Consider the following 26894-nt stretch of genomic DNA (forward strand, 5'->3'; position numbering starts at 1 on the left):
GAGGGTGACGAACCGGGCAAAGCTTTTCCTGGCATAAACACTCGGGCTTTTAAGCCAAGCTCGTGGGTTTTTATGGGGGGGGGGGAGGGGAACTCCTGGGTTGCGAACACTTGGGGTTGGCAACCCTGTGGCTGGCCCAGGGCAGGGGCTGGAAATGGAACCCCCCCTCCCCCACCCCGACCCCGCGGCTGAGCGCGCCAGGCTGGGCGCGCGGACAAGCCCCGGCTTCGCCTCACAGCCCGACCTCGCGCTGCCCGGCGAGCCGGCCGGAACCAAAGGGCCAGGCGCGGGTGTTGCTGAGAATAGGGCCCGGCTCCGCTGTCAGTCGGGCGGGCGGCGTGAGGGCCTCTGGGCCCGCCCCCCCTCCCGCCGGAGAGGAGATGAGCGGGGCCCGGGAGCTGCCCGAGAGGCTGAGGGAAGCGGCCGCGCTGGGGGACCTGGACGAGGTGCGGAGGCTGCTGCAGCGCGGGGCGGACGTTAACTCCCAAAACGAGATTAACGGCTGGTAAGTGCCCCCCCCCCCCCTCGGCCGGGGAGCTGCGGGCGGGCGGGCGCCTTTGCGACTGTCCGAGGAGGAAGGGGAGCGGTGGGTGTGTCAGTGCGAGGATGGGTCTGGGCGGGTCCTTGGGGCACAAGCGCGGGGGTTGTGTAGTTGCCCTTTGTCTGAGTGTTTCTGGCCACCCTGCTCCCCTGCCCTACAAGTGGCTGCACCGGCTCCTGCCAATGTTGCACCCTGCGGGGGGATCATGGGGGAGCGTTGCCAGCTCTCCACAACTGGCTTGGAGCATCCCACGATTGGCATCGCCAACGGCTGCTGAATGCCGTGCTCGAGAGTGTAATAGGAGAGTGTAAGAAAATGACATGAGGTCACGTTGGGGGGAGAGGGGTATGGAGGGGGTGGAAATCTCTCGGAATTGCTTCAGTCAGAGTTGGCAACCTTATGTGTAAGGGAGGCAAGCAGGACCCAGCAGGCAGAGCACTGGACTGGAACTAAGGTGACTTGGATTCTGATCATAGTGTGATCTTGGGAACCTCACATCTGTGCTCTATATGCCTCAGTTTCCTGACTGGTAAAATGGGATAATTATGTTCTTTGTAAAGTGCTTTGAGACTCATGCACAAAAAAGGCTATGTAAGAGTTAACTATTGTTAACGAAAGTGTGAATGCACGTAGAGTGTAAGCTTGACACCATGTGTTATTGATTGCATTAACATAGCGCGGTACCCAGATTTGTAATATCTGTGCTTGGATTTCTCAGTGTAGATACCATCAAACTTAATTATAAGCATGTTACTGAACCATGATAAAGCCCTGGGCCAAGCTTTTCCAAAGCATCTCTTTAAAATGGGGCCCCTGAATTGTTGTTCAGGTGTCTAAATCAGCAGCTGAATTTTTCAGAGGTGCTGAGTCCCCTGCATCTCCCATTGATTTTGTTAGGAGCTGCTTTGATGAGTGGTAGTGGTTGTTTTTTTTTTTTTTGAGGGTGGGGCCACAGTTGTTAGTGAGGAAGGACATAAGAAAACTAAATAGATGGGAACTGAAATACAAACAACAGTGCAGGTGCTTCACCACTGACACAAACTATCCAGAGCAGTGGTAGATTCTCCATCTCTTGATGTCTTCAACTGAGGATGTCTTTCTGGGAGATTTGCATTAATGAAACACATTTTAGACTCAGTGCCTGGCTGAAATTGAATGGCCTGTGATACACCAAAGGTCAGACTTTGTGGTCTATGATCTTCTATCCTTAAAAATCTCCCAATACAGGCAGTCCCCGGGTTACATGGATCCGACTTACATCGGATCCCTACTTACAGACAGGGTGAGGCAACCCCGCACTAGCTGCTTCCCCCCCCCCAGCAGACCAGGGAGATGCGAAGCTAGCGCCCCCCCCCCCCAGCAGACCAGGGAGATGCGAAGCTAGCGCCCCCCCCCCCCCCAGCAGACCAGGGAGACGTGGAGCGGCTTTTCTCAGCAGACACCTCAGCTTGAGAATAAAGGACTGAGGGAAGTGAGGTGTGGAAGAATAAAACTGAGCTCTGGAGAAATTTTTGGCTAGAGTTTCCCCTACAATATTATGTACCAGTTCTGACTTACATACAAATTCAACTTAAGAACAAACCTACAGTCCCTATCTTGTACGTAACCCGGGGACTGCCTGTATATAGAATTGGGCTGCTCATTTAGATGTCTAAATATGGATTTAGGTCTAACTTTAAGGCTTCATTTTTTAAGATTTTAGTATAAGTCTTTACAGTCTCTTGTCCCCTTTGATTTCTATTACACTTTATTGTGTAACAGTTAACATTGCTTAAGAACTGAGGCTAGCAATGGTATATTTTGTTAATAGCATGAAGTAGTGTTGTTATTTTTGTTGGTTTAGCACTGACAGTGTACACTGACTGATAAAGGTAAAGAAAGTTTCTGCCCCATTACAATCAAATCATGTTTTCAGTTTAAATGTGAAAGTGATTCCTGTGTCTCCTAAATTGCTCATTCTATATAAAAACACAGGCAAATGGATTATTGTTGTTGGCACCTAATGGTGTAGAACTCTGGAATTTGTGGTCAGAGTAGAGTTCATTGGAACTAAAACATAATAAGGATGTTAAGAAGCAGGTAACTGACTAAACATGTACTCAGCACAATTTGTATCAAGTACATGATAAGTCCATTAGCTGCAGCACAGGCAGCCCACCCAGCTCCTACTACATTTAAACGCAGAACTGCAGCAGGGGTAGGTCTGGGATCTGCGCAAGCCAGGATTCGGCAGTTCCAGCTTGCACTAGGTCTCCTGCTGTGGCTCTGCCTCCTCTGCCATCACTCATCGCAGAGACGGTGCTGGGGGAACTGTTTTTTTTAAGCTTCTGCTCTAATAAGTAGTAAGGGGGGGGGGGAGCGAGTAGTCAAATAGTGACTATGCGATAAGCCTAATCTTATCGGGTAGTCAACTACTTGAGAAGTCGCTTATATCCCTAAAAAGTAACCAATTATTTTCTTTACACACAGGACCTGTTTGCACTGGGCATGCAAACGGAACCATGCTGAAGTGGTCTCTTGCCTGATTGATGCTGGTGCTGATAAGGAGATTCTCACAACTAAAGGAGAACTGGCAGCCCAATTAACATCAAAGAAAGACATTCGGAAGATTATGGGAGGTACAACTTACATATTTTAATATTTTTTCTTAAATAGTTGGTCTTAGCCCTTGTCTATACTTACCTGGAAATTGATGCTCCAGAGAGCGATCTTTAGGGATTCAATGTAGTGGGCCCAATGAGGATCCACTAAATCAGCAGTTCCCAATCTTTTCCAGATGGGGACCCCATCAACCCCAGTACTCCATAGGGTCACGAGAAGTAAGGGAGCCTCCCACAACGGGGATATTGCATAAATTTGACTTTATCAACTCCAGATACACTAATTTCATAGCTGGAGTTGCATATCTTAAGTCGATTTTCTCCGTAAGTATAGACCTGGCTTTAATATATAGTGGTTTTTCTAGTTCAGTAGACTTGACAGCATTACTGTTATAAAGACAGGGTCTGGTCCTCACATCACAATAGTAATGCTTACTCATACAAATATTTCCATTGATTTCAGTGCACAATTTGTGCAAGGAAGGCTGCAGGTTTTTCTATGATTTATATCTTTTCTATTACCATGTTTTACACCAAGATGAAACTTGTGTTAGATGTCACCCTGGCAATGGATTTTGTGAGTAGACTTTTTAACTTTCAAAAAAGTGTTGCTCTTCCTTTTCACTTACTCATTTCTAAATTGTTTTAAGGTGCAGTATGCCTTTTTATAACTGGCATTCCCTTATCTATGTATGAGTTTAAAAGATTAAAACCCAATGTAGGTAAATATTATTGTCTTTTGATTTCCCATGTTCACATACCTAGTGCCTTGCAGATATTTGTAAATGCATTCTAATATGTAAGATATTGTTGGAATTGGGACTCCTAAATTCTTCTACTGGTTCTGATACTGATTCATTCTGGGCAAGTTACTTAGGCCTCCGTTATGCTCCCATGGAAATCAGAATTACTATAGGTGCAAAAATGTATTGTCAAGCTAAGTCTGACTAGGAAAGACCAGGTTGCTATGGATTTTGCCATTAAGAGGACACAGAGAGTAAGAGGGTGTATGCTATTTTACTTGCATGAGACATTCAAGTTTAAAGGTGATTTGCTGATACATATTTCCTCATATGATCTTTAAATTTGTTTAGTGTGGTTATTATTTTACTAGTTTATAACCCTATTTTACTTTTTTAATATACTATAAAACTGATGGTTGCCAACTGCAGCTCAAAAACTCAACTCTTAGTAAGAAAGTGCTTTCTTAAGCCTTGTCTAAATGGAGAAATTTACGCAGAAATTATTCCACTTTAGCTTGCATCACTTTCACTAAACTGGAAAAAGGTATTCTACACTAAAAGCATGTGCACACAAGGAGTTATACTGGTATATCAGTAAATTTCCCTGTGTAGATAAGCCTTTGAGTCCTCTTTTAGCTACAGAACTCAGAATTAAGTGGTCTCACTGATTTAAAAGGAGCTGAATCAAGCCTAAAGCCAAAGGCTTTTATATGCATAAATAGACCTGGTCAAGCTGAACCAAAAGTCGTAAACCCACTGTATAGAGAAACAACTGCTACATTGTAAAAGTGGTGGCCTCTCAGACTTTCATAGCTGTGTTATGACTTCCTGGCAGTAAATCTCTATAAACACAACACATTGGTACATGTAAAAAGCTTATGCCACACACATGCCAAGAAGCAAGCCAAAATTGAGATGGAAGACAGTCTTAGAAATGGTGTAGATGTGTCTGAGTCCAGTGTTTCTGCACCATAGAAATTTGACCTTTTGTAATGTTCGGTGAACATGCTAATGATATTTGTATGAGAAAGGGGCCTGGAATTCAGGCTGATAACTTATGCACTCTTTGGATAGTCAAATAGCTGAATGACTCCTGTAGAAATGCTTGTGCAGTGAAGTACAGGCTCTATTTTCACAGTCGTGTGTGATTGGTATAAGCTTTGAAAACTGTTTTTTTTCCTTCTTCTGGGCAAAAACCTTAATTTGTTACATGCAGAGGACAATATGACTTGGGTTCTGACTTTTGGAAGTTTAGTCTGACACGTCTAAGGTAAATGATTTCCCACATAATTCCTGCCCAGTATGTTTGTCTGGTCATTAAACATTCATGCCGATTTTTAAAAGAATGTAGGTGTCTAGCTTCTATTGATCTCAAAGGGAGTTAGGAACCTATCAAACCTGGGCCTCATTTACCAGGTATGGGATGTCTTATTTTAACCTTCTTAAACAAATTTAGTTGCGCATCTCCAGGGAAACAGTGCATCTTATTTGGGCTGCCTTGGCATTGTTACTGTTAATTAGGGATGTGCACGTGTAACTGTGTAATGGTTAACTAATAAGCCTGGGTTTATTGGTTAACGTGCACGGTTACACAGAGGCCGCTCCTTGGGACCCGGCTGCCACCCAGTGCTGCTGCCTGTCTATCAAGAGGCAGCAGCATAGGGGCAGTAGCCAGGGCCCCAGGAGCAAGGCTGCAGGGAGGAGCCAGGTTAACAGCACAGGGTGGCAGCCGGCGCACACTAGAAGCTAGCCAGCTGTGGGTGTGTGTAACTGCTGAGTTTTTCAGTGGTTAGATGGGTACACAATCACCTGCATTTTAACCTCCCTACTGTTAATGGGCCTACTCCTGCAGTTCTTATTCAAGCCAAATTCCCATTTGTTTCAATAAATGAATGTGAGGACAGTAGGATTGGGTCCTACATTGAACACCTGCTGAGAAAAACATTCCATTTTCTTTGTTGGCATCCATGAGAATCAATTATTTTAAACGTCTCTCTAAAAAAATATGTCTAATCTAAGATTTAACCAAGAAACTACTTCTCAATCTGATTCTTTCAGAGATGGTGAACTGGCATTGCTGAATTTTAAGGCATCATTTGTATCTGCTGTTGATGGTTTAATTATTTTTCTTTGGCTTTGTTTTCTGGCTTCCAGCTCAGAGTTTATACAAAAAAATCCTTTCCCACTTGATTTTTATTAATTCAAGTCACTCCCAGCATTTTGCCATATTTCCAAGTGGATAAGCTCAAGCTATATTGGTGCAATTCTTGTGATTTCTGCAAGATATGATTTTGTGAGAGAGTAGAAAAACCTCTAACTTTATATTTTAATTGGGGAAGATGGTAATATTTAAGTAACAAGTTCTCTTCTTTCTTTTCCCCTGAAGTGGAAGAAAATGAATATAAAGAAGTGGAAGACTTTAACTTGCCAATTGTTGCAAACTATTTGGCCAATCCACCCTTCCCTTACATTTACACTAAAGAAAACAGCATTCCAGACAGCTCAGCAGTATCCCAGAATGAAAGCACTTCCATCTCTTTTGTTTCTCTGCATGAAACTAGTCCTTGTTCATCAGCAACTCGGGTTGAAAGCCTATGCACACCTACGTCATCATACAGCAAAGATGGTTTTCCTGCAGTGCATTCTAAGGAAGGCCAGCCCTCCACATCAGCAGCCATCATGGTGCCAGAAGATCCAAACCCTAGAGCCCAGAGTGGCTCCTTTTGTCAGCCATCTATGTCTCATAATAGAAGCCTCTTTTCTCCAGGAGCATCTAAACAGCCGGTACCTCAGCAACTCAGTGGCTCTCATATTGGGGCTGCACCAACATTTCAGCCACTCTTCTTCACTGGAACTTTTCCATATAATATGCAAGGTAACAACATGCATATTGTGCATCTTGCTGCCACACTGCTGATCCATGTTTAAAACACTAGTTGAAAGTTAAAGTGAGGATATATTTATTTCATGCTACTCTCAATCTGTTAAAAAGACTTGAACTTTTCAGTTTAGACAAGAGACTAAGGGGGAAAACAATAGGGGTCTATAAAATCATGACTGGTGTGGAAAAAGTGAATAAGGAAAAGTTATTTCCTCCCTTCCATAACACAAGAACTAGGGGGTCACCAAATGAAATTAATAGACAGCAGGCTTAAAACAAACAAAAGGAAGTTTTTCTTCGCTCAGTGCACAGTCAACCTCTGGAACTCCTTGCCAGAGGATGTGGTGAAGGCTAGGACTCAAAAAACAGGGTTCAAAAAAGAGCTAGATAGATTCATGGAGGTTAGGTCCATCAATGGCTATTAGTCAGGATGGGTAGGAATGGTGTCCCTAGCCTCTGTTTATCTGGAAATGGGTGACAGGGGAGGGATCACATGAGGATTACCTGTTTTGTTCCCTCCCTCTGGGGCATCTGGTATTGGCCACTGTTGGCAGGCAGGATACTGGGCTAGATGGACCTTTGGTCTGACCAGTATGGCCATTCTTATGTCTCTTTCCAGCCTTCTCTTTGAGAAGAGGTAGAAATGTTGAGAGAGATGTCAATGAGATAGTTGGGTGGCAGAGAGTGATTTATTCCCTCGACTTAAAATATTCTTCACAGCCTACTAAACAGAATAATTGTTGTATTGTTTATACAGAGCTATACATGTGGTACAGACAATTGAATTGGCTGCTGGAGAGATTCCAAAGTAAACCCCAATTTAAAAATCACTAACCTGCCAAATATGACACAAGGTATAACTTTCTTGCAAACCAATATAAACTTGTAATTTAGGGCTGAGCTATAGTAAGGATGCAGTAGGATAACCATTGAAATGGTTAACCAGTAAGCCTGGGCTTATCAGTTACCGTTAATGGTTACATGTAGGCTCCCGGTAAGCCGGCTGCTATCCTGTGCTGCTGGGTCTGTATCAGAGCCTGCAGTGAGAGGCATCAGCCAGCTCCTTGGAAGCTGGGAGCAGGGTTGGAAGGCTGCTGCCCCACACTGCTGCCTGACACAGAGGCAGCAGTACGAGATAGAAGCTAACTTCCCAGGAGCAAGCCTGCAAGCAGGAGCTGGTGCACGCCAATCCCTAGGGACCCAGCTGCTGCCCTGCAGGCTCTGCAGTATAAACTTTTTACTGTAGAGCCCACAGTATGTAACTGCTGAGATTTTCAGTGGTTACACATGGTTACCCAATTACCCTCTTTTTAACATCCCTAATCTACAGAGAGTGTGATTGTGGAATTTCTAGAATAAGAGTTTAGTCAGAAAAATCTCTTTTAATTCCTATTTCAGCCATAAACTGAATTCTTAGAATCCCCAAAATAGAAATTGTAAACCAGCCATCCTGTCCTGTCTCCCACCACCATCTCTTTACAAGATCCCATTGCTCATTGTACACCCAAATATACCACAAACTTCTAAAGTTGCCATCTCAAAGAGCAAGTGCAAATTGGTTGAGAATTTCTGGTAGCTAAAAGGGCTCAGATAAAGGGATATACAGACTTTCTTCATTTCATTTTGGGTTAGACTCACCTTGAAGCTCTAATCCTGCAGACACTCCATGTTTGAAGACACCTAGATCTGTGCACTGTTATTGAAGTTCCATGCAGCCACACAGGTGTGAGAAACAGTCTGAGATTAGATCATATGAATATTTTTCTGGAATTTATCCTTCTGATTTAATTCTTAATGGGTTCTGCACTTTTGTCTGTCTGATGGACAGGTGTCCCAATTACAAAACTAGCACTGTTTGTCCCCCTTAAAGATCAAAGGCCGACTAGGCCACAGATTTACATCTGCTTCCTCACCTCCTGAGGTGGTCCCTCCAGTTTAGAGTTGAGGTGGGGCAGTGTTAGTATAAATGTTAGTATAATAAAATGTAAATTCTCTTAGTTTTTATCTATTATACTGATTGTTTTTCTTTGTAAGATAATATATCAGACCTCCTCCCACATATATATTTAATTTTTTTTTTACTAGAACTGGTGCTTAAGGTAAGAATTCAGAACTTTAGGGAAAATGACTTCATTGAGATTGAATTAGACAGACAAGAATTGACCTATCAGGATCTACTCAGAGTCAGTTGCTGTGAACTGGGTGTTAATCAAGAGCAAGTGGAGAAGATTAGAAAGTTACCAAATACATTGGTAAGAAAGGTAAGAGAACTTACATATTTAATTGCTAAATGGATTTTATTAATTTGATTCCTCTTATCTTGGACTCTGAAGTCCAAAGATCAGTTACAGATGTTCAAATCCAAAGATTGCACTGTGTTCAAGGACTACCACATAATTTTTGTAAATATTCAGGCTCAAAGAAATATTACACAGAAGGGAAATAATGCAGCTTTGTCATTATCTAATAATTTTTTATCAAAGTAGATGTATTATTTTTAAACTCCCAAAGCATATGAAATCCAAGTATTTGAAACGTAAGACTGAATTTAAGGGACCTCAAGAGGTCATCATGTCTAGTTTCCTGCCATCATGACAAGACCCAAATACTATCTAGATCAGTGTTTCTGAAAGTGTACCGCGGAAACACTTTCAGAAAACACTTAAACCGGAGCAGCCAGTTAATGTACCAGCGCCGTGGCCCAGCCCACACCGCTTCCCACGGCTCCCCTTGGCTGCAAAGGAAAAACAGAGCCAATGGGAACCATGAGGTGCTGGTACATAAACAAACTGGGGCGGCCAGTTAAAGTGTTTCTGAAAGTGTTTCTGCGGTAACTTTCAGAAACTCTGATCTAAACCAAGGGTCAGCAACCTTTTCAAACCAAAGACTCAAACTATATCAAAATTCAGAACAAGTGGTCAATGAAGAGCTGTATAAAAATGCCTATTTGCATGACTTAAAATATAACTATATATATACAAAATGTTTTCTGTGGGATGACAAAGTGACACCACATCACTGCATCCCACAGGCTGAGGGGTATGCTCCCAACCCTACCCCTTGCGTCTGAGACCCCATCCCTGGAGCTAAGTCCTACCCACTGCCAGCCCTGCCATATGGAGTTAGGCTGTGGTGGGGAGGGACCTGGGCTGGTGGTGGGGAGAAGGGACTTTGACTGGCTAAGGAGGGGGGGGGGCGTGTGAAGGGGCCAAAGCTTGCGGTAGGAAGGGACATGGGGAGAAGAGGGGCCTGGGCTGGCGTGGCAGAGGAGTGGGGGAAAGGAGAAGGGGAGCCCAGACTGGGGGTGGGAGAAAGGGCCCCATCTGGTGCAGCAGGGGGAGGAGGGGCCTGGGCTTGTGCAGCAGGGGAGGGAGGAAGAGCCTGGGCTGGCACAACTGCAGTCTGGCTGTGGTGGAGGAGTCCTGGGGTTGCCCCCGGTAAGGGGGGGTTGGTGAGCATAGCGAGCACGTGGCACAGCCCCTTAGTAACTTAGTATTATTGATAATTGACATGATTAGTAATAGCATAAATGAAACATTGTACTCGAGACTATTGAATGGCACTTCTGCTGCTGCATCTTTTTGCACATTTCTTTGAAGTTTACGTCGTAACTGGTCAAATCCAACTTCATGCACACATTCAGGGTGTCTGTCAATCTTATGGCAGGGGGATGAGGATGTGAGGGTGCAGAAGCCTGGGTTGGGGTGTATGAGGGGCTCAGGGCAGGGGGTTGGGATGTGTGGGAGGTGCAAGAGGTTAGGCAGGGGGCTGAGGAATACAGTATGTAGGGGAAATTGGGCCCCTAGCACTGGATTACCTGACCTGGCTGGGGTGGGCTGCTGCACCCTGGCACCAGTGGCTAGCTGATGGGCTGGTTTAGGATCACCACAGCCAGATTGCGGCCTCTCCTCCTACTTAAAATGCAGCAGGGGGGCCACTGCCAGTCCTTCCTGTGGCTACATGGGGATTGGGCCCCAATTGAGGCCTTGTTGGGTAGGCTGCCGTGGCTGGAGTCTAAATCAGGCCACTGCAGCTGGGCTGTTGCAGCAGTCGCTGGGCCAAGAGCACAGTGGCTGGGGACAGACCGCAGCAGTCAGATGTAGGCATCTCACTATCAGAACTGAGAACATGCATGCATCCCCTACAGTGCACCCTCAGCTGGCTCTTTAAACGAGCAGAGTGCCTCAGTTAGCTCTTGCTGCAACATTCTTACTGGGATGCACCACCTTACTTTCACCTCTGGTTAAAGGTGAACTAAACAAAAGAAAGGACTATCTTGACTTGAGTAATCATGTGTTTTTAAAATTTTGAATTTTTCACTTTAAGTTGTATATATTTTGGAAATGACGAAAAAGCCATAGGCTGTTGATTTCTGATCTAGACTATCACTAACAGGAGTTTGTCTAAACTATTCCAATGGTTAGCCACCCTGTCAGATGCTACCCTGTCAAAGAAAGCTTTGAGATTGTTTTGATACAATTTTTCTTGGCAAATCTGTTATTTCTTATTACTATCTAGATGTTGGCAAATGGATTCTGCAATTATTATCCATTATCTTTCTTGGTTCAGAAGTTAAGCTGTCTGTCATTTCCTAGGTTGTCTTTATTTTGCTTTTAATAGATGGGCACTATATTTACACTCTTCTGGGCTCTCTCCCGTCTTCTGTGACTTTTCAAAGATAGTAGCTAGTGGCTCATATCTCCTCAGTGAGTTCATAATGTATTCAAGTCACCAGGGCTTGGTGAAATGTATCAGTAATTTTTAACTTGTTCTTTCCCTATTTTAACTTCTGATCTTACCCCATTTTCACTGGCATTCGTTATGTGAGGTGTCCAATCTTCTATGTGAGTCTTTACCAACAACCTTCTTGGTAAAAACTGAAACAAGTCATTAGGCAACCTCTGCCATTTATGCGTTTTGAAATCCATTGTATTTATTTGCTGTTCTTCCTCCTACCATTTCTTAGAATCACAAGCACTACCATTTTATGATCACTTTCACCCAATCTGCCTTCCACTTTCAAATTCTCAACGAGTTCCTTTCTAATTTGCCAAAAATAAAATCTAGACCAGCCTCTCCCCAGTAGCTTTTTCCACCTTCTGAAATAAAAAAAAATTGCCTCCAATACATTCTAAGAACTTGTTGGATAATCTGCCTTGCTGTTATTTTTTCAACAGATATCTGGATAGTTGGAATCCCCCATCATCACAAAGTCCTTTACTTTGGATGATTATTTTGTTTAAAAAACAAAACAAAACAAAACAAACCCTCATCCACCTCTTCTTCCTGGTTTGGTGATCTGTAGTAGACTCCTACTATGAAATCACCCTTTCAACAAGTCTGTTTCTATTTGAACCAAAATTCAAGTGTATACATTTTTAGTACATAAGGAAACACCTTCTCTCTTTTTTCCCCGTCTGCACTTCCTGAGCAAGCTGTACCCTTCTATACCAGTTTTCCAGTTGCTGGGAAGCCAATTGTCATAGATACTAACATTTTGCATTCTTCCTGCTTATTCCCCATACTTTTCACATTAATACAGAGATATCTAAGACGCTGATTTGATTTCTTCCACCTCATTCTGTCTTGTCTCTTCTTTATCCCATGCTCCAATTCAGACCCTTCTTCTAAGTTTCTATGTTTTTGACATACCTATGGGTTTTGATCATTTCCCCTTTATGAACCTAGTTTAAAGCCCTCCCTCACTAGGTTAGCCATTCTGTATCCAAATATGCACTTCCCCTTCCTAACCAGAGTGATTAGTGTTTACATGTTTTCTAATGTATACAACATGAATGTTTTTCTCGAGCATGTCATTAGTATGTTGAAATGGAAGTTCGTGTGTATGTGTGGGGGAGTGCCCATACCTCAGCTTTTGTTATACATAAAGGTGTACTCCATCAGTTATGTAAATGTTCGAGTTCAGACAACACACATCTCATGGTTCTGTGTCTGAAATCAACTGGCCTTGTCTGCATGCCTTTAGTTAACCTAACACATGCACTGACCTCCTCAGCAATGTTCTAGTCAGAGCCCCTTATAGTACACTTTACTAAGTACAAATAGTGTGTACTTGAAGAATGGATAAGCTACTTTAACTAAACTGAGATTATATTAGACCAAGACAAATTGTGACAGCTGTTAACTAGAAAAAAAAATAATTGTGTATCTTGGATAGAATTCTACCTGGCATTTGGTTAACGCTTGCTTTCATAGGCCTAGCTTTGTTTTTGTGCATTAATGGTAAATACACTTATAGACAATTGCTTTTTTTTTCCTTCTTCGTCTTTTTAAGGACAAAGATGTTGCAAGACTTCAGGATTTTCAAGAACTGGAGCTGGTTCTAGTGAAAAATGACAATTCTCCTTTTAGACATGCTGCATCAACACTGATGGAGAGGTCTTGCTACAATAGTAAAGCATCAAAGCTGACTTACTGAGCTTTCTAGAATGAGCGAAATTAATTACATACTGCTGTTTTTTGAAGCAGTGGATTAATTATGTATAAAACCTTAAGTTGTTAGGGTTAATATTTTAACTAATAACAGTATATCTTTGATATTCACTATCCCCTTTGCTTTTTCTTACTATTGTATTCAGGTAAGCAGGGCTCGACAAATCCGTTTATCTACTCGCCCATGGCGAGTAGATTTCAGCCGGTCGCCCTGTTTACCGGCAGTGCGCACATGCACAGTGCGGGTCTGACACATATGCAGTGCAGGGCTGGCGAGTGGATTTCACCACAGTATGTCGAGCCCTGCAGATAAGGGTACCTCGTGTCTATTAAACTGACATACTTCATATACAAGTCAATTAAGTTTATTGGATGCATTTAGCATTAGAAGACAGCTGGCATGAAAAGTAAAGTTTCCGTATCTCTCTCCTCCCCCATTAAAGTGTCCAGGAAAAATCAGGTATAGTTAGAGATTTTTTTTTTGCATAAATTCTAAATTTGGGCTTCCATGGCATGTGGCAAAACTATTGGTCCCTGAATTTTTCAGACTCTGCAGAGTGCTGTTTCTCTGCCATCACAAAAACTTTTAAATGAAGTGATGAAGATTTAAGGGTTTGTATTATACTAAGAATTTGGTTTTGTACTGCTTTTTCATTCCTCATACTATCTCATTTCGTACTTAGTACCTGGCTCATCGGGTCTTTTATGACTACCTACCCTAAGTGTAAAGTAGTATGCTTCTAGAGTAGTGATATTTACTGCTCAAAGCAATCTGCAGAAATCCCCCGACAAGCCAACCATATAGGGAAAGTCTGCTAAAATCAGATTCCCAGATGTCACACTGCCATTGATGTCCACTAAACACCTCCATTTCTCTTCCCCAAATTGTGACAACTGAACAATGTAGGGATAACTTAATATTTTGCTCTTTAAAATGTTTTTAAAAAAGTAAGTCTTAGCTACATTTCATTAGATCATCAAAATACAAATAACATATGTGGTAGTATTTAAAAGGAAACTACCAAGTTTGACTAGTCAAATTTGTGTGTGGATGTTATTCTTTTAAAAGACTATATACTTATACAGTAATTCACTCCAACACTTGTCCACTTGGCAAACAATTATTCCCTAGTTAATTAAAAATTCTTCTAGTAAAAAGCCTTATTGAGGCTAATAGTTCTGGGAAGCTGGGTTAAATTCAGCTGCCCGTGCAGCAGGAGCACTAGAAAATATTTGTTGTGGAGAAGTGAAAGTATCTGAACTCTAGAGAAGACAGTTTGCTCTTTCTTACCCAAACTCAATTAAGGGAACATGTGAATGAAAACAGAGGCATCATCAAAAGTCATTAACATTTGCACCTGCAGCTGTTTTAAACTGATTCTGTAGGACAGTCTTCCCACAACTGTTGCATTATGTGCTTGTGTCACAAAGTGTCAGAAGCTTCAGGCAATTGATTAACCCAGATAGCTTAGTGTTCTTGAATGCTTAACAGAAATGTTAAAAACTTGAATACAAGCTACTTTTGTTCTTAAAAAAACTGATAGCTTAACCATCCATAGGCTTATCCTGAACAGTGTTAATGTAAAACATGTACAGGTTGAAAAACTCTTAACCTGGATTCTCTGGTCCAGCAACTTCCATGGTCCAGCATGGATGTTGCAGGACCAGAGAGAGTCCTGGTGGAGGGCCAGCAGGAAAAGATCCCTGTGGGGCAGGCAGGACAGTGGGCTACCTACAGAAAGCTGATAGCAGGGCCACCCAGCAGGTGGCAGTGGGGCTGGGAGCCCTGGCACACAGAGCTGCTCACCAAGCCGCAGCATATGGAGCGGTCCAGAGTCCCAGCGCAGTGCACACAGCTGCCTGGAGCCCCAGCGCAGGGCAGCAGGGCCAGTAGAAGGCAGGGAGCTGGCTGGGAAGCCAGCAGCCAGTGGTAGGGGTACAAATATGGCCTCCCCTAGTCCAGCAAAATCCCTTATCTGGGACCAGGGATGTCAAAACTATCAGATTTGCTATCAAATACCATATTTAAAGTATTGTTTCCCCAAGCAGACTGAGGATATTGGACTTTTGTTGCTAGAAGCAGTGATCTCCACTATTGATCAAAATAGTCTGATGAAAGTTGTGGGTTATATGGAGAAACTAGAAGTGGCAACTTCAGGCTCACTAGGAAATCTGGCCTCTCTTACCACTTACATAGACACCTCCTACAAGTGTCTTTCAATTAAAAACAATCTATTTTATAAGAATGCTAATTGATTCCATTTCTTTATTAAATTATACTAGAACAGCTGCCTTTAACTAGCTTCTCCCTGCTCTATAACCCCACAAAAAACTTGTTTTATTAAAATCACATCTACAATCATAGGGATTTATGTGGATTAAAGTATATATTGGAAATGATTTAGCATAATACACTGCATTGGGGATAGCGTCCACTTGCAGTAGCTGCTGCACTTTTTCAACATCATGTGTTCACATGCCATACAGTGGCAGCACACTGATTTATGTTAAGTTGAAAATTCTGAATTTGACAATAGTAGACTGTAGCAAGTTTTTTGCCAAGTGATAAAATCCAAAACCTATAGAGGAGTTAAAATTCCTATCACTTTTCCATTGATCACTGCGATTTTACTTAACTAGTTCAAAATTGATTACTGTATTCTGGATCCTTTCCCAGCCCTTCATTCTACAACTAACATATCACTGACACTCCACCAATGAAAACCTCTATCAATGTGTCTCCCTGGTCTACTGTCCCCAGTTTAACAGTGCTCAAACATGTGTAAGGCCCGATTCAATGGCTACTCATTGGGTGTGTCTTCCCTACACCAGTAGTTAGCCAAACCTGAATCTCCCTGTGGATGGGATTTGGCTTACATGTATGCTATTTGTAGCACACCTGCCATTGTAGTTCAGAGGTTATTTTAAGATATGTGCTATAACTGAAAAGCTAAGTAGCTCAACATTAAGGGTATTTGCAGTTAGTTTTGCAGAGCCTGTGGTTAAGGTATGTAGGAAATTGTCATAGTTACATAAACAATGTAAACAATTGTGCAGTAATTAATGGAAGCAATTCTATTTTTAAAAAGATTTATTTACTCTAGTTCACAACAACTTGATATGCAACCTTTGCTAAAACACTACTGACTTTAAAATGGTGCTGATAACTGAGCAGTCAAATATTTTTGTATGTTGTACGAAGTTTGATAAAATGCAATGCACACTATTACTGGTGAATTTATTTCTGTCCACTGAATAATGGACTGTCAGTGTGAAAAGAAGCTAAACTTCTTCCAGGGACTTTATTTTCGATACCAAATGCCTATAGTTGTATCTCAACAGATGAGGAAAGAGGTTTGTGCATGTTTACAAATCCAAGCAATTTGTCTTTCAGCTAGTCAAACAGCAGCTGACACTGGCAGAGTTTCTATAAGGTCAGGTTTGTGCCCAGTGGAGATTGCTAAACAAGTGACATTTGCCTTTGTACAAGAACACAATGCTACTGTAGAAAAGGGGTCAGGAAGCAGCAAATAAGCTGCTAACAGAACTGATAGTAAAAGCTTAAAAAATAGGATTAAAAAGGCTAAGTAGCTCACATCTGCCTCCAGGCCCTAAGAATAGCTATACTGGGTCAGACTCTCTAGCCTGGTGGCCAATACCAGGTACTTCAAAGAGAATGAACAGATCAGGCATTCCTTGTGTGATCTGGCCTCAGGGGTGAGGGACCTGACCAGTTTGGCTCAGATTGGTCCATGAACTTACCTAGTTCTTTTAGTGTTCACAAAATCCTGTGGCCATGGATTCCACTGTATGAAGAGGTATGTCCTTTGAAACCTGCTACTTAGTAATGTCATTGGGTCACACTCCTAGTCATGTTAAACGAATGGGATAAATAATACTTTCTCCACACCTATTATGATTTTATAAACATTCGCCATTCTCTCGTGTCTCACTTTTTAATCTCTCCTCTTGTGGAAGCTGCTTCATGCCTTAATTTTTGTTGCCCCTCTCTCTCTACTTTTTCTAATTCCAATGCATTTTTGAGATGGGGGTGACCAAAACTGAAGGCAGTATTCTGGGTTAAGCATACCATGGACTTTTATAATAGCATTATGCTATTGCCTTATTTATCCCTTTCCTAATGATTCCTAACATCTTAGCTTTTTTTGACTGCCACTGCACACTGAGCAGTTTTCAGAGAACTAGCCACAATGACTTGACAATCTCCTTCTGAAGTGGCTACAACTAAATTAGATCCTTTTTGTATAATTGGGATGATTTCAAACATGCATTAACAATGAATTTCATCAGCCATTTTATTGCAAAATCACTCATTTTGGAGAGATCCCTTTGTAATTTTTCAGGTTGGTCTTGAGTAATTTTGTATCATCTACAATTTTGTCACCTCACTTTTTCTAGCTCATTTGTAAGTATGCTGAACACCATTGGTTTCGGTACATATTTTAGGAGGTGGGGGAGTATCAGACTCTATTATGAAAACTTATTTATGCCTGCCCTTTGCTGTCTTTTACTAATCTATGAGTGCACTTACCCGTATCCTATGATTGCTTACTTGGTTTAAGCTTTTGGTGAGGGATCTCAAAGGCTTTCTGAACATCCAACACGGAGGTCTTCCAGGGGACACATCAATTCATCTAGATATTTGCCCAAGTTTTATAACAGGCATTTAAAAAGCGTTAGTTAGGTCAGTACAAACTAAAATCTCATGTAGACAAAAGAAAAATCAGCAATTTTTCACTAACAATATGCTATGATACTTATGTATTTTATGATTTTGTGAGCACGAGTTAGGTGAGGTGAAATGACAAATCTGAAAGAGTATAGTAGCCTGGAAATATTATAAACCACTATGCAAGAGCGCGCCCCCTTCCCCGCATATGTTATGTTCTTTGAGATGAACAAACTGGTGAATCATAATTTTCCTTTACAAACACCACACTGACTCTTCTGCCCACAAGTTAAAATTAATCTATATCTAATAATTCTATTTGCTATCATTTTATCCCATCTGCCCTGTATTGAAATTAAAGTTAATCATTCTGTAATTGTAGTATCACCTCTGGAGCTCTCTTTTTTTTTTTTAAATGATATAGCATTAACTATGCTCCAGTCTGCTGATTTAAATGATTACATAGCCACATTCTGAAGTTCTGCAATTTTCTATTTGGGTTCCTTCAGAATTCTTGGAAAGACTATCTCTCTTTGACTCCTTCCTTCACAGCAACCCATAAAAGCTTTTCAATTAAGGTTTATAACATGCTAATGTAACCCACTACTCCCATTCTGCAACTGAATTGAAAAAAACAACAACCCAGCTTCTGCCTGGGCTCTTTAGAGAGCTGGACCTACAGCATTTGGACCGCCTGTATTGACATTTCTGAATCTAAAATACATGCTGTTACTGAAAAGACAGCTTTATTAATTATGGATTAATTTTTCTTTGAACACGCTGACACTGAAAAGCTACCTCCCGTTTTCAAGGCACATCATGAAACTCAGAAACCAGGCACTCAGCAAACTTTACATAATTTAATTGACATCCTCCAGAACACTGGCATATGAGGTTGCATACTGCAACAGAATTCCTCAACTTTTATAATAGTCCTAAATGAGTTTCTTGTTCTACTCAGAATAATGACCCAATTGTTTTAACTTACCATGTAAAGCTAGTTAACCTGCCTTTTCTTGATGTGTTTTAGATCAAGTTAGCTAGCTCAATTAAATCACAACTTTCAATCTTAGGCAAGACAAACTGAGCTTAGCCAGGGTCTGAGGGGCCAACGTATAGACAAGTTTTGGAGACAAGTCATTTATATCTATGGAAAATTAAATGTGCTAAATGTTACTGTTTAACAGAGGCTATGTGCACTGAATGGGCAAGACAGACTGGAGTGTCATCTCTACAGTTTCAACTATAGTAACCAAAACCTACAGATCACAGAGTGACATTTCCAACTTATGGAAAATTTCCAATTTCCAAGGACAGAGAAAGTCCATTTGACATCAATGCTAAAATAGATAAAGTTTAAATGGCTCTAATTATCACTCCCCCAAATTATTAAATTTTCTGTGTGTCGCTGCACACAACACTGCAATATGTGAAATTCTTTGCCTTTTGAAACAATGTTTACAATAGAAGGCTCACTGATCTATATGTACAAACAGAAATATCGGTATGAAGAGACACTGCTTTAGTAAGATTTGATCCATGGACTCAAAATGCAGTGTACAAATCATATACAATCAGCAATCAGAACTCCACTGTCACCATTTCACCCCTCTGCCAAAAAAAGGGGGGAGAGGGGGGAAAGGACTTAACCTAATTTTTGTGTATTCTCCATTTTCAAGAGGAGATGGAATGTGCTTAAAATGGTATAAAACTGCTGAAAGGAAAAGGCACCATATTAACTTCTTCTCTTAAGTCAGAGGTTTTAATAGAAACAACATTTATCATTCCTTCATAATTGGTGTTCAAGTCCAGAATACATACAACACGAAGGAAATGTCTGATATGGCCACAGCCACCTTCTTGTCACTTCATTTTGAAGAATGTAATGCTGCAAAATGATTCCTTTAAAACACATTTTTCAAAAAGTACCCTCATTATTTAATCAGTTAAGCTACTCTTTAATACAATAAGTAGGATCACAAGAAAGCTTGAAGAGAAGAGGGGAAATGAACATATTTACAATTACTTTAATATACATATTACATGCACTTGCTAATTATAACCACTCCCAAATGAAGTATTTAACTATTAGGATGCAAATCTGAAATCAGTGTGGTGCCTTAGACTAGAACAAACATCTGCACCAACATCTCTACTTGACACCGCTCTAAAAACGTAAATACATTCTAGGATTTAACTCCCAATCAGGATGAGAGAAGTAACGATCCCAGCCCGAGTTCCTCATTGATCCTATTCTCTAAGTTAAAGTAAAACAAAACCTAGATTTGTATTCTAAACTTCATTCTTTATTATGAAGGGCTGGCATTATGACTTTGTACATTAAGAGGAAAACTGAAAGACTTCCCAAAAACATTGGATATGAACTTTATTAGAGAGAGAACTGCCGCAGTATCTTTGTTCTGTGAGTCTGACTGCTAAGAAAAATACATTGTGGCAAAAATTATGCCACTTCTGATAATAATGTGCATCTGTTCAATAAAGGACCAGGTGTTTGATGAAGGTGGTCAGCTCAGTTTTAAGACCGTCTGAATAAACTAAACAAAATCCATAAAAGCCAAATTAACGGACTAAGCTTAAAGACGAATAGATTTATTAGGAAAAAAGTGTATTTTAATACTAAATGTTTAATGACAGACAATCAAATTTGTAACAGAAATTCAAAGATACTTTATTTCCATTTCTGGTATATCAAGCAGCTAGATATAGCCTAGTTGTAAAAATGGGATTCAATTTAGTTTAATTCACACAAATACTAAACATTTATTCTTGTGTTTCAAAGTCCAAGAATGAAACCTTGCAAATAAACACTGAGCAAGCCATGGGTTCATGTTACGTTTCTTATCTTAAAAAGTCTTAAAGAAAAAATGATACAGGACTTATATTCTTAGTGGCATGTATGCTATTAACTCATCCCCTCAGCACTCTAGGAGGCAACAGTCCTGATTTAATTAAAAAAAAAAATCTAACTTTATATTTTTCTATGCCACTACAGCTTTCTTTCACCTCATTTTAAAGCAGATCTTCATTGCAAGCTGTCTTCCAGATTCTTCACAGATTCTTCACGTGGTAGTCCTATAATGCAAAATTTTGGGAAAGCAAACAATTAAGACAATATAAAGCAAGATTAGTTTGCCACTTCTAAATATTGGCCCAGTTCTTAGCTGTTGTCTTAACACTACTAAAACCTCATCACTGAAAATTAGAGACTCCAGAAGCAATAATGAAATCTTGCAGTAATGGTCTAATGAAAAGTGTTTAAGAGTTCATAGCATAAATACTGAAACTATACTAATAGTTTATTACATGTAGCTAATTTATCAGCTTTCTTCTCCAATATTAGCTCCTTATTTTAGGAATACATAAAAACCATTATGTACGTATAAGTTAGGCCAAGAATGGAAAAAATGTTTGAAGTTTTTAATACAATATTTATATATCCTAATGTTTAATTTCTTCATAATAATGGGAATTGTCAGCATACATCCTTGACACGTAGTATTAAAAATTGTAGGCATCTGCCTTTGTATTTACATTTGCCTTACAAATCTGGAATCAGCCAATCAGTACTGCTCTGTACTATGGCTGACTGCAAATTCTCCTACACAGTAGGAAATATTAAACACATACCTCTTAAAGACTTGAATTGCATTGAATGTAACAAGGCGATTATTATGTAGTATTTATTGCATTTAAAACTCTTAAAGATATCTAATTCTGGGCAGCACTGCATCCCTACATACAGTTGAAAGAAAATTCCAGTCTGTTAACATCAGATTTATAGTTTCACACAATACACAAAAAATCCTTTTCACTTTCTTGTAAATAAAAACACAACAGTAAGCTTAAAGATTACAGGCAACAGCATTCAAACATGGATGTGGGTAGAGAAAGGAGTACCTGGCATGAGTACCTGCTTAGTTTGACTGAATCCTTGATTTTTAATTTGGCTTTTCATGGGCCGCTCACAACACCAACGCTGTGTGAGGTATGGTAGTCAGCTGCAATAATTCATAAACCCTACACTTCCATCAATCCAATGCTACTGGCTCTCGAGTTACAGAACAAACTGCATTAGAATGCAAGGCAATAAAGCAAAAAACTAGAAACATCCTTGACAAAGAAATACTAGCAGTTTATATAAAAACAAAGTAGTCCAACATGTGCCTCAGAAATATTAAGTATTAAAGCAAATGTTTCTGCTGATGTACCAACACAATATGGACTTAAATACAAAAACAGTTCAATTTTTTTTAAAAAAAACCGACAAAATCCCTAAAAATTAAAAAAAGGGAGAATTAAATTTTCTATGGAGACTATATTACAAATATGTTCCAAAGAGGCACACTAATGGGGGCATGAGTCTGCTACAAAATAGCTGAGACAAAACAATGTACCTCAAAATGTTTTGCAGGACTACACTGTCTTTTCCTTCAGAAGGTGCCTTAGTATGTCTTCTTAGTTGGCTTAGTTCCATCTTCATCTGTGCATACTTACGCTGCACTGTCAAACAGTAACAAAAAGCCCTAATCAAAGTTTGAAATAATGCACTTACCTCTGTCTGATCTGAGGTCATATCAGATCAGTTTTAATTGGACTGAGTGTCACCTTCAGATTTAATGTCTTCATTGGTCCCATTGACCTCATTCTTAGTATCACTGTCCTTCGAGTCTGTATTTCTGTCTTCACTCTGTTTTTCTCGACTACTGGACTTCATACTACTTTTTTTATCATCAGATGCCCTCTTTTCTGCCATGAAAGAAGACATTAACCATGGATTTCAAAGTAAAATACGTTGCATTTATGAGGAGTGGGACAGAGGTGGAGCAATCACAACTGGAACAGTAACAAAGTCACAGGCTTTAGAATAACACATTGAAGAGGGCAAAACAACAAGAAGCAAAATTGAAAGTGGTGAAAAGGTGGAAGGACAGCATAATAGTAGTGTAAACTTTGGTAATAAAGAGTCAGTGACATGTGGATGTACTTCATGACTGCTTGGCTTCCTTAACACTGGATTCAGTGTTATTCTCTGAATAGTTTGAGAGAGAGAGAGAGGGCGGAGGGTGGCTACACATCTGTTAAACTTGGTTCTTGAAAAGAAAACCAAAAAAGAATGAAGAGATAGACTGACTAGTAATGTCATCTTATTACCCATGGTTACAGAGAGAAGAAAATAAATGTACATCTAGGAAAAACAAGCAACCATAACTAACTATGCTTAAAATAAGGCTCATGGGGAATACCAGAGTCAACTTCAACAGGACAAAATATAACGGTGCTTGTCTGAAGTATGTTATTAATCCCTCACCTTTAAATGATAAAAGACTGGGAAAGAATGACTGCTAGAGATAAAGGCACTATTTTACAAAACAAGTAAGCTACTGATGGATGGGACCCCAGTTTCTTCAAGAACGGAGAGGGTGAATGATAAAGAACAGACTATATTGTTGAAAACCTGACAAATATAACAGAAACAGCAAAGTGTTCGGGGGGGGGGGGGGGGGGGGGGGGGGAGAAATCACATTTACAACTGAAAGTTAAAAATCTGTAAATAAAACACTAGTTTATCCTATATCACTTCACCTACTGGGAAGAAGGTTAGCCCTGTGGTTTGAAGCCTGACAAAAACACTAATACTCTTGTAAATCAGTATACAGAGAAGAACACTGACTGTCCCTCAGATGGATTAGCATGCAAGTAGCTGAGAACCAAATACATAAAATAAGTTAAAAACTTCCATGAAAGCTATCTACAAGATAGAACATCTGAACTGGCATAGCAAATCTACATTTTAAAGGACAGAAGGGAAAAAGTTAAGTTTCAAGAGAAGTAGTATATCTACACACAGAAAGTTTGCACAACTGTTTTATTAGGACAGACCACCAAACCACAAGAAAAAAAAACAGCCAAAACCAAACCCACAAGAGGCAGGACAAGTACCCAAAAACCACTGGAACTGAAGAAGCATGTCATGCCTACATTGCTTGGGGGAAAAAAGCATTTAGTGATGTCCAAATGACTAACTGGAGAAGTCTTCTTATAGCGTTGCAGCTGCTCAGGTGGATTGCACTCTAACTGATCTGGTTGAAAAGTCTTCTCTGTATTTTAAAGAGATCTCCGATGCACAGATGTCTTGTTTCCCTGCAGAGGACTAGTATTCAGTCCAATAATCTGATCTTCTATCCTATGTAAATATGATCAATCACAATAGCTCTGTGGATACTGAGTGCAATTTTTGGGGTTTGGACAGATAGAAAAGAATTTTTTTGAAGATAAAAACATTAACCTGTGGTACAAAAGATGAAGTTATACAAAGAATCCACATCTTCAAGAACCTGAAGAACAAGAAAAAAATCACACCTTAGCTTTTGGAGTTTGCTAAATAGAACTGAGCAATTATTTGTAACAATCTGTAATGAATGAATTTATCTTCCTTGCAAATGTGCAGGATTCTACATACAAATACTGTATCTGTATCCGCAAAAATGAGTCATGGCTCTTCACATCCATATCTATCACATTCATGGTTTTGCAGGGCTCTACTCATTAGTGGGGGCGGGGGAAGGGTAGAAGACTGCTGCAAAGCAGCCTCTGTCTGCAGTGGGTTCGAGCTCCCTGTGGACAGAGGCTGCTCCATGGAATGCCGGCACAACCTCTGTCCATGGGGAGCTTGGACCCTCTGTGGTCAGAAGCTGCTGCTACCCGGCACTACTGCCTCAGTATCAGCACAGGGCAGCAGGGGGCTCCTCGGGAGTGGAGCCAGGAGCACACTGGCTGCCAGCCTTGCCTCCGGGGACTACTGAATAGTTGTGTAACCGCTAAAAAAGTTGATGCGGTTACATGCCTACTCAATTACACACTATCGAACAGCCCTAGTGAGCAAATGTTTCAATATCAACTCCTGATGGAGGCTGGTTGAGAACAGAAGAAGCTCACAAAAATGTAAACAATTTTGAGGCAATAAGTGTTTTGACCAACTCCATCTATATCTATCAATCAGCTTATGACTGAAAAAATTAGTTTTGAAAAACTCCACAGGTTAAAAAACCCTCCTTTACCCGTAGTTGCATAAACAGTTTAGATTAAGATCATTTTCAACTTATGTTTAAGGCAATGTCATGTATTTCAGGGGAACAAGGAAAGGTGTAACTTAGATCTGTTTGACCATCAAAGAAACAGTTGTCTTAAATTTAATACATAACTGTTTTCTTTCTGCAAAATCTTAACTACATGGAACAGAAATTACATAACTGGAACTCAGCGGTTCTGGATACTTGTCCAAACTTCAGCACCAATTTACTGTTGAACACTGGGTAAAAGTCTGTCAACTTGCGGCCCAATTCACTCAGCTTCAAAAACCATTAGTGGTGTCTTTTTTCATGTTTGTAAAGCAATTTAAGATTTCAAAAGGAAAGAAAGCAAGTACTATTTTCAGACAACGGTTGCTATTCACTTTTAGCTAAAAACACCACTATCGTCCCCCAAAAAAGAACAAGAACGCAGCTGCCAGGGAGGCAAATCCAAGTTAATCAGTTAACTGGTCAAATGTTAGGTTTCTCAGCCAGAGAAGCTCTTGCCTGCAGAAGGCCCAGGGTTCTTATGTCCAGAGACTGCTTCGGATGCTAAAGGAGTCCCTGCCTGAGAGGCACTCGGGCTCCCCACAGCCAGAGGCTGCTCCAGACACAGGAGCAGCCTCTAGCTGTGGGGACACCTGGTCCCCCACAGCCAGGGGTTGCTGTGGATGAAAACTGCCCCTTTCCGCAGCAGGCCCTTGCCCATGGCAGGGGGAAGCTTCTCCAGTCTCCCATCAGTTACCGGTTAATCCAAGCAGGTAATCATTACCTATTTACGGTGATGCTTACTGGTTAACTAGGTAACCTTTCACATCCCTAGCCTATACTAAAATCTTTGGTTGACAAAAGTTGTCTACGCGTACAACTGCTGAAGTTAGCATATCACTTTTAAGTGTGCATACTTTATTGCTTCCCTCAATGTTGTGTGAAGTGCCCTTTACCAATACAATGCATGATGCACTATGGATTGGAATTCCACTGTGCCATGAACTACCATCTAGCATGATGCCTTTTTGGAAATTTTCACAATTTCTTGTGACATTAGTCATGCAGCGATCTCTTGGGAACTCGGGGTCAAGCTCCAAGCATGCAACATTTGCCATTTCATAATGTTATCCGCATCCCATAATTTTCACACCTTTAAAAAACCTCACAGTTCAACATGGCACTTTCTGCAGTATGCCATCTGACAAATATCAAGACTACATAGCTTTGCACTACGCTCAGGAATGCTGCAGCTACAGGACGCACAATCCTCTGGTATGTGTAGACCCGCAGGAAGGAAGAAACAACAACAACAAGATTTTGTAAAGGACAGATTGCTAAGGCACACAGTAAAAGTGGGACCACAGAGCAACGGCAGACAATGGAACGCTGTTTCTGAGCCCAAAAAATGAGCACTGACAAATGGAATCATATTAACAGCATCTCTATTTATTTCAACACAGTTTGGACCTGCAGAGCTAACTACTGAAGTACCCTACCCATACATGCAAAATTCAGAGTGGACTGAAATTTAGAAACTTTTACCTTGAAGAAAAATAAACGTCCCTGTCCTCTGCAGTGAACACAGAATTCATTGTAGATTTTTGAGTGCATATATGCCTCTACTGGAAAAATGCACATTGTTAACATTATAGGCTTATTCTTCAACCCTATTCTGTTTAGTAATACTATGATGGTTTACTGAACAATCATTTATTATTTCCTCTATGTAATACTACACCCCTAAAGTTATCAGGAGCTAAGATGACCTTGATTGGAGTCGTGGGGGAAGGAGATAGTAAGTAGCAAACCAAAAGAGGACAACAACAAAATTAAACTCAATGAAATCACTATACCCCCATTACAAAACTAAGAACTGGGAAGCTTTATAAGCCTAATTGAGACCT

At 40.7% G+C, this 26894-nt stretch overlaps 2 protein-coding genes across 7 annotated transcripts in view; one reads left to right on the forward strand and one right to left on the reverse strand.

The window, feature by feature from the left end:
- The first annotated feature begins 218 nt into the window (after window positions 1-218).
- The window catches only part of LOC102450715 (ankyrin repeat domain-containing protein 40-like), a 38789-nt gene continuing 12113 nt past the window's right edge, over window positions 219-26894 (forward strand). The window contains exons 1-5 of one of the 2 annotated variants that reach the window (XM_075903791.2): window positions 221-505; window positions 3011-3159; window positions 6271-6759; window positions 8851-9026; window positions 13061-16444. In XM_075903791.2, coding sequence (XP_075759906.1) covers window positions 381-505; window positions 3011-3159; window positions 6271-6759; window positions 8851-9026; window positions 13061-13204 — 1083 coding nt within the window. In that variant the 5' untranslated portion in view covers window positions 221-380 and the 3' untranslated portion in view covers window positions 13205-16444. Of the gene's footprint in view, window positions 506-3010; window positions 3160-6270; window positions 6760-8850; window positions 9027-13060; window positions 16445-26894 lie in introns of those variants that run through there. The other variant, XM_075903792.2, reaches the window with a different exon arrangement.
- The window catches only part of LUC7L3 (LUC7 like 3 pre-mRNA splicing factor), a 41360-nt gene continuing 34810 nt past the window's right edge, over window positions 20345-26894 (reverse strand). For 2 of the 5 annotated variants that reach the window (XM_014574624.4, XM_025185682.3), the window contains exons 10-11: window positions 22535-22675; window positions 20345-22429 (exon numbers count right to left, since the gene is read on the reverse strand). In XM_014574624.4, the coding sequence (XP_014430110.1) occupies window positions 22248-22429; window positions 22535-22675 (323 nt within the window). In that variant the 3' untranslated portion in view covers window positions 20345-22247. Of the gene's footprint in view, window positions 22676-26894 lie in introns of all 5 variants that reach the window. The other 3 variants (XM_006125100.4, XR_012896868.2, XM_006125102.4) reach the window with 3 other exon arrangements.

The sequence above is a fragment of the Pelodiscus sinensis genome, chromosome 20 (genome assembly GCF_052426305.1).
Source record: "Pelodiscus sinensis isolate ZL-2025 chromosome 20, ASM5242630v1, whole genome shotgun sequence".
In the NCBI taxonomy this organism is placed as follows: domain Eukaryota; kingdom Metazoa; phylum Chordata; order Testudines; family Trionychidae; genus Pelodiscus; species Pelodiscus sinensis.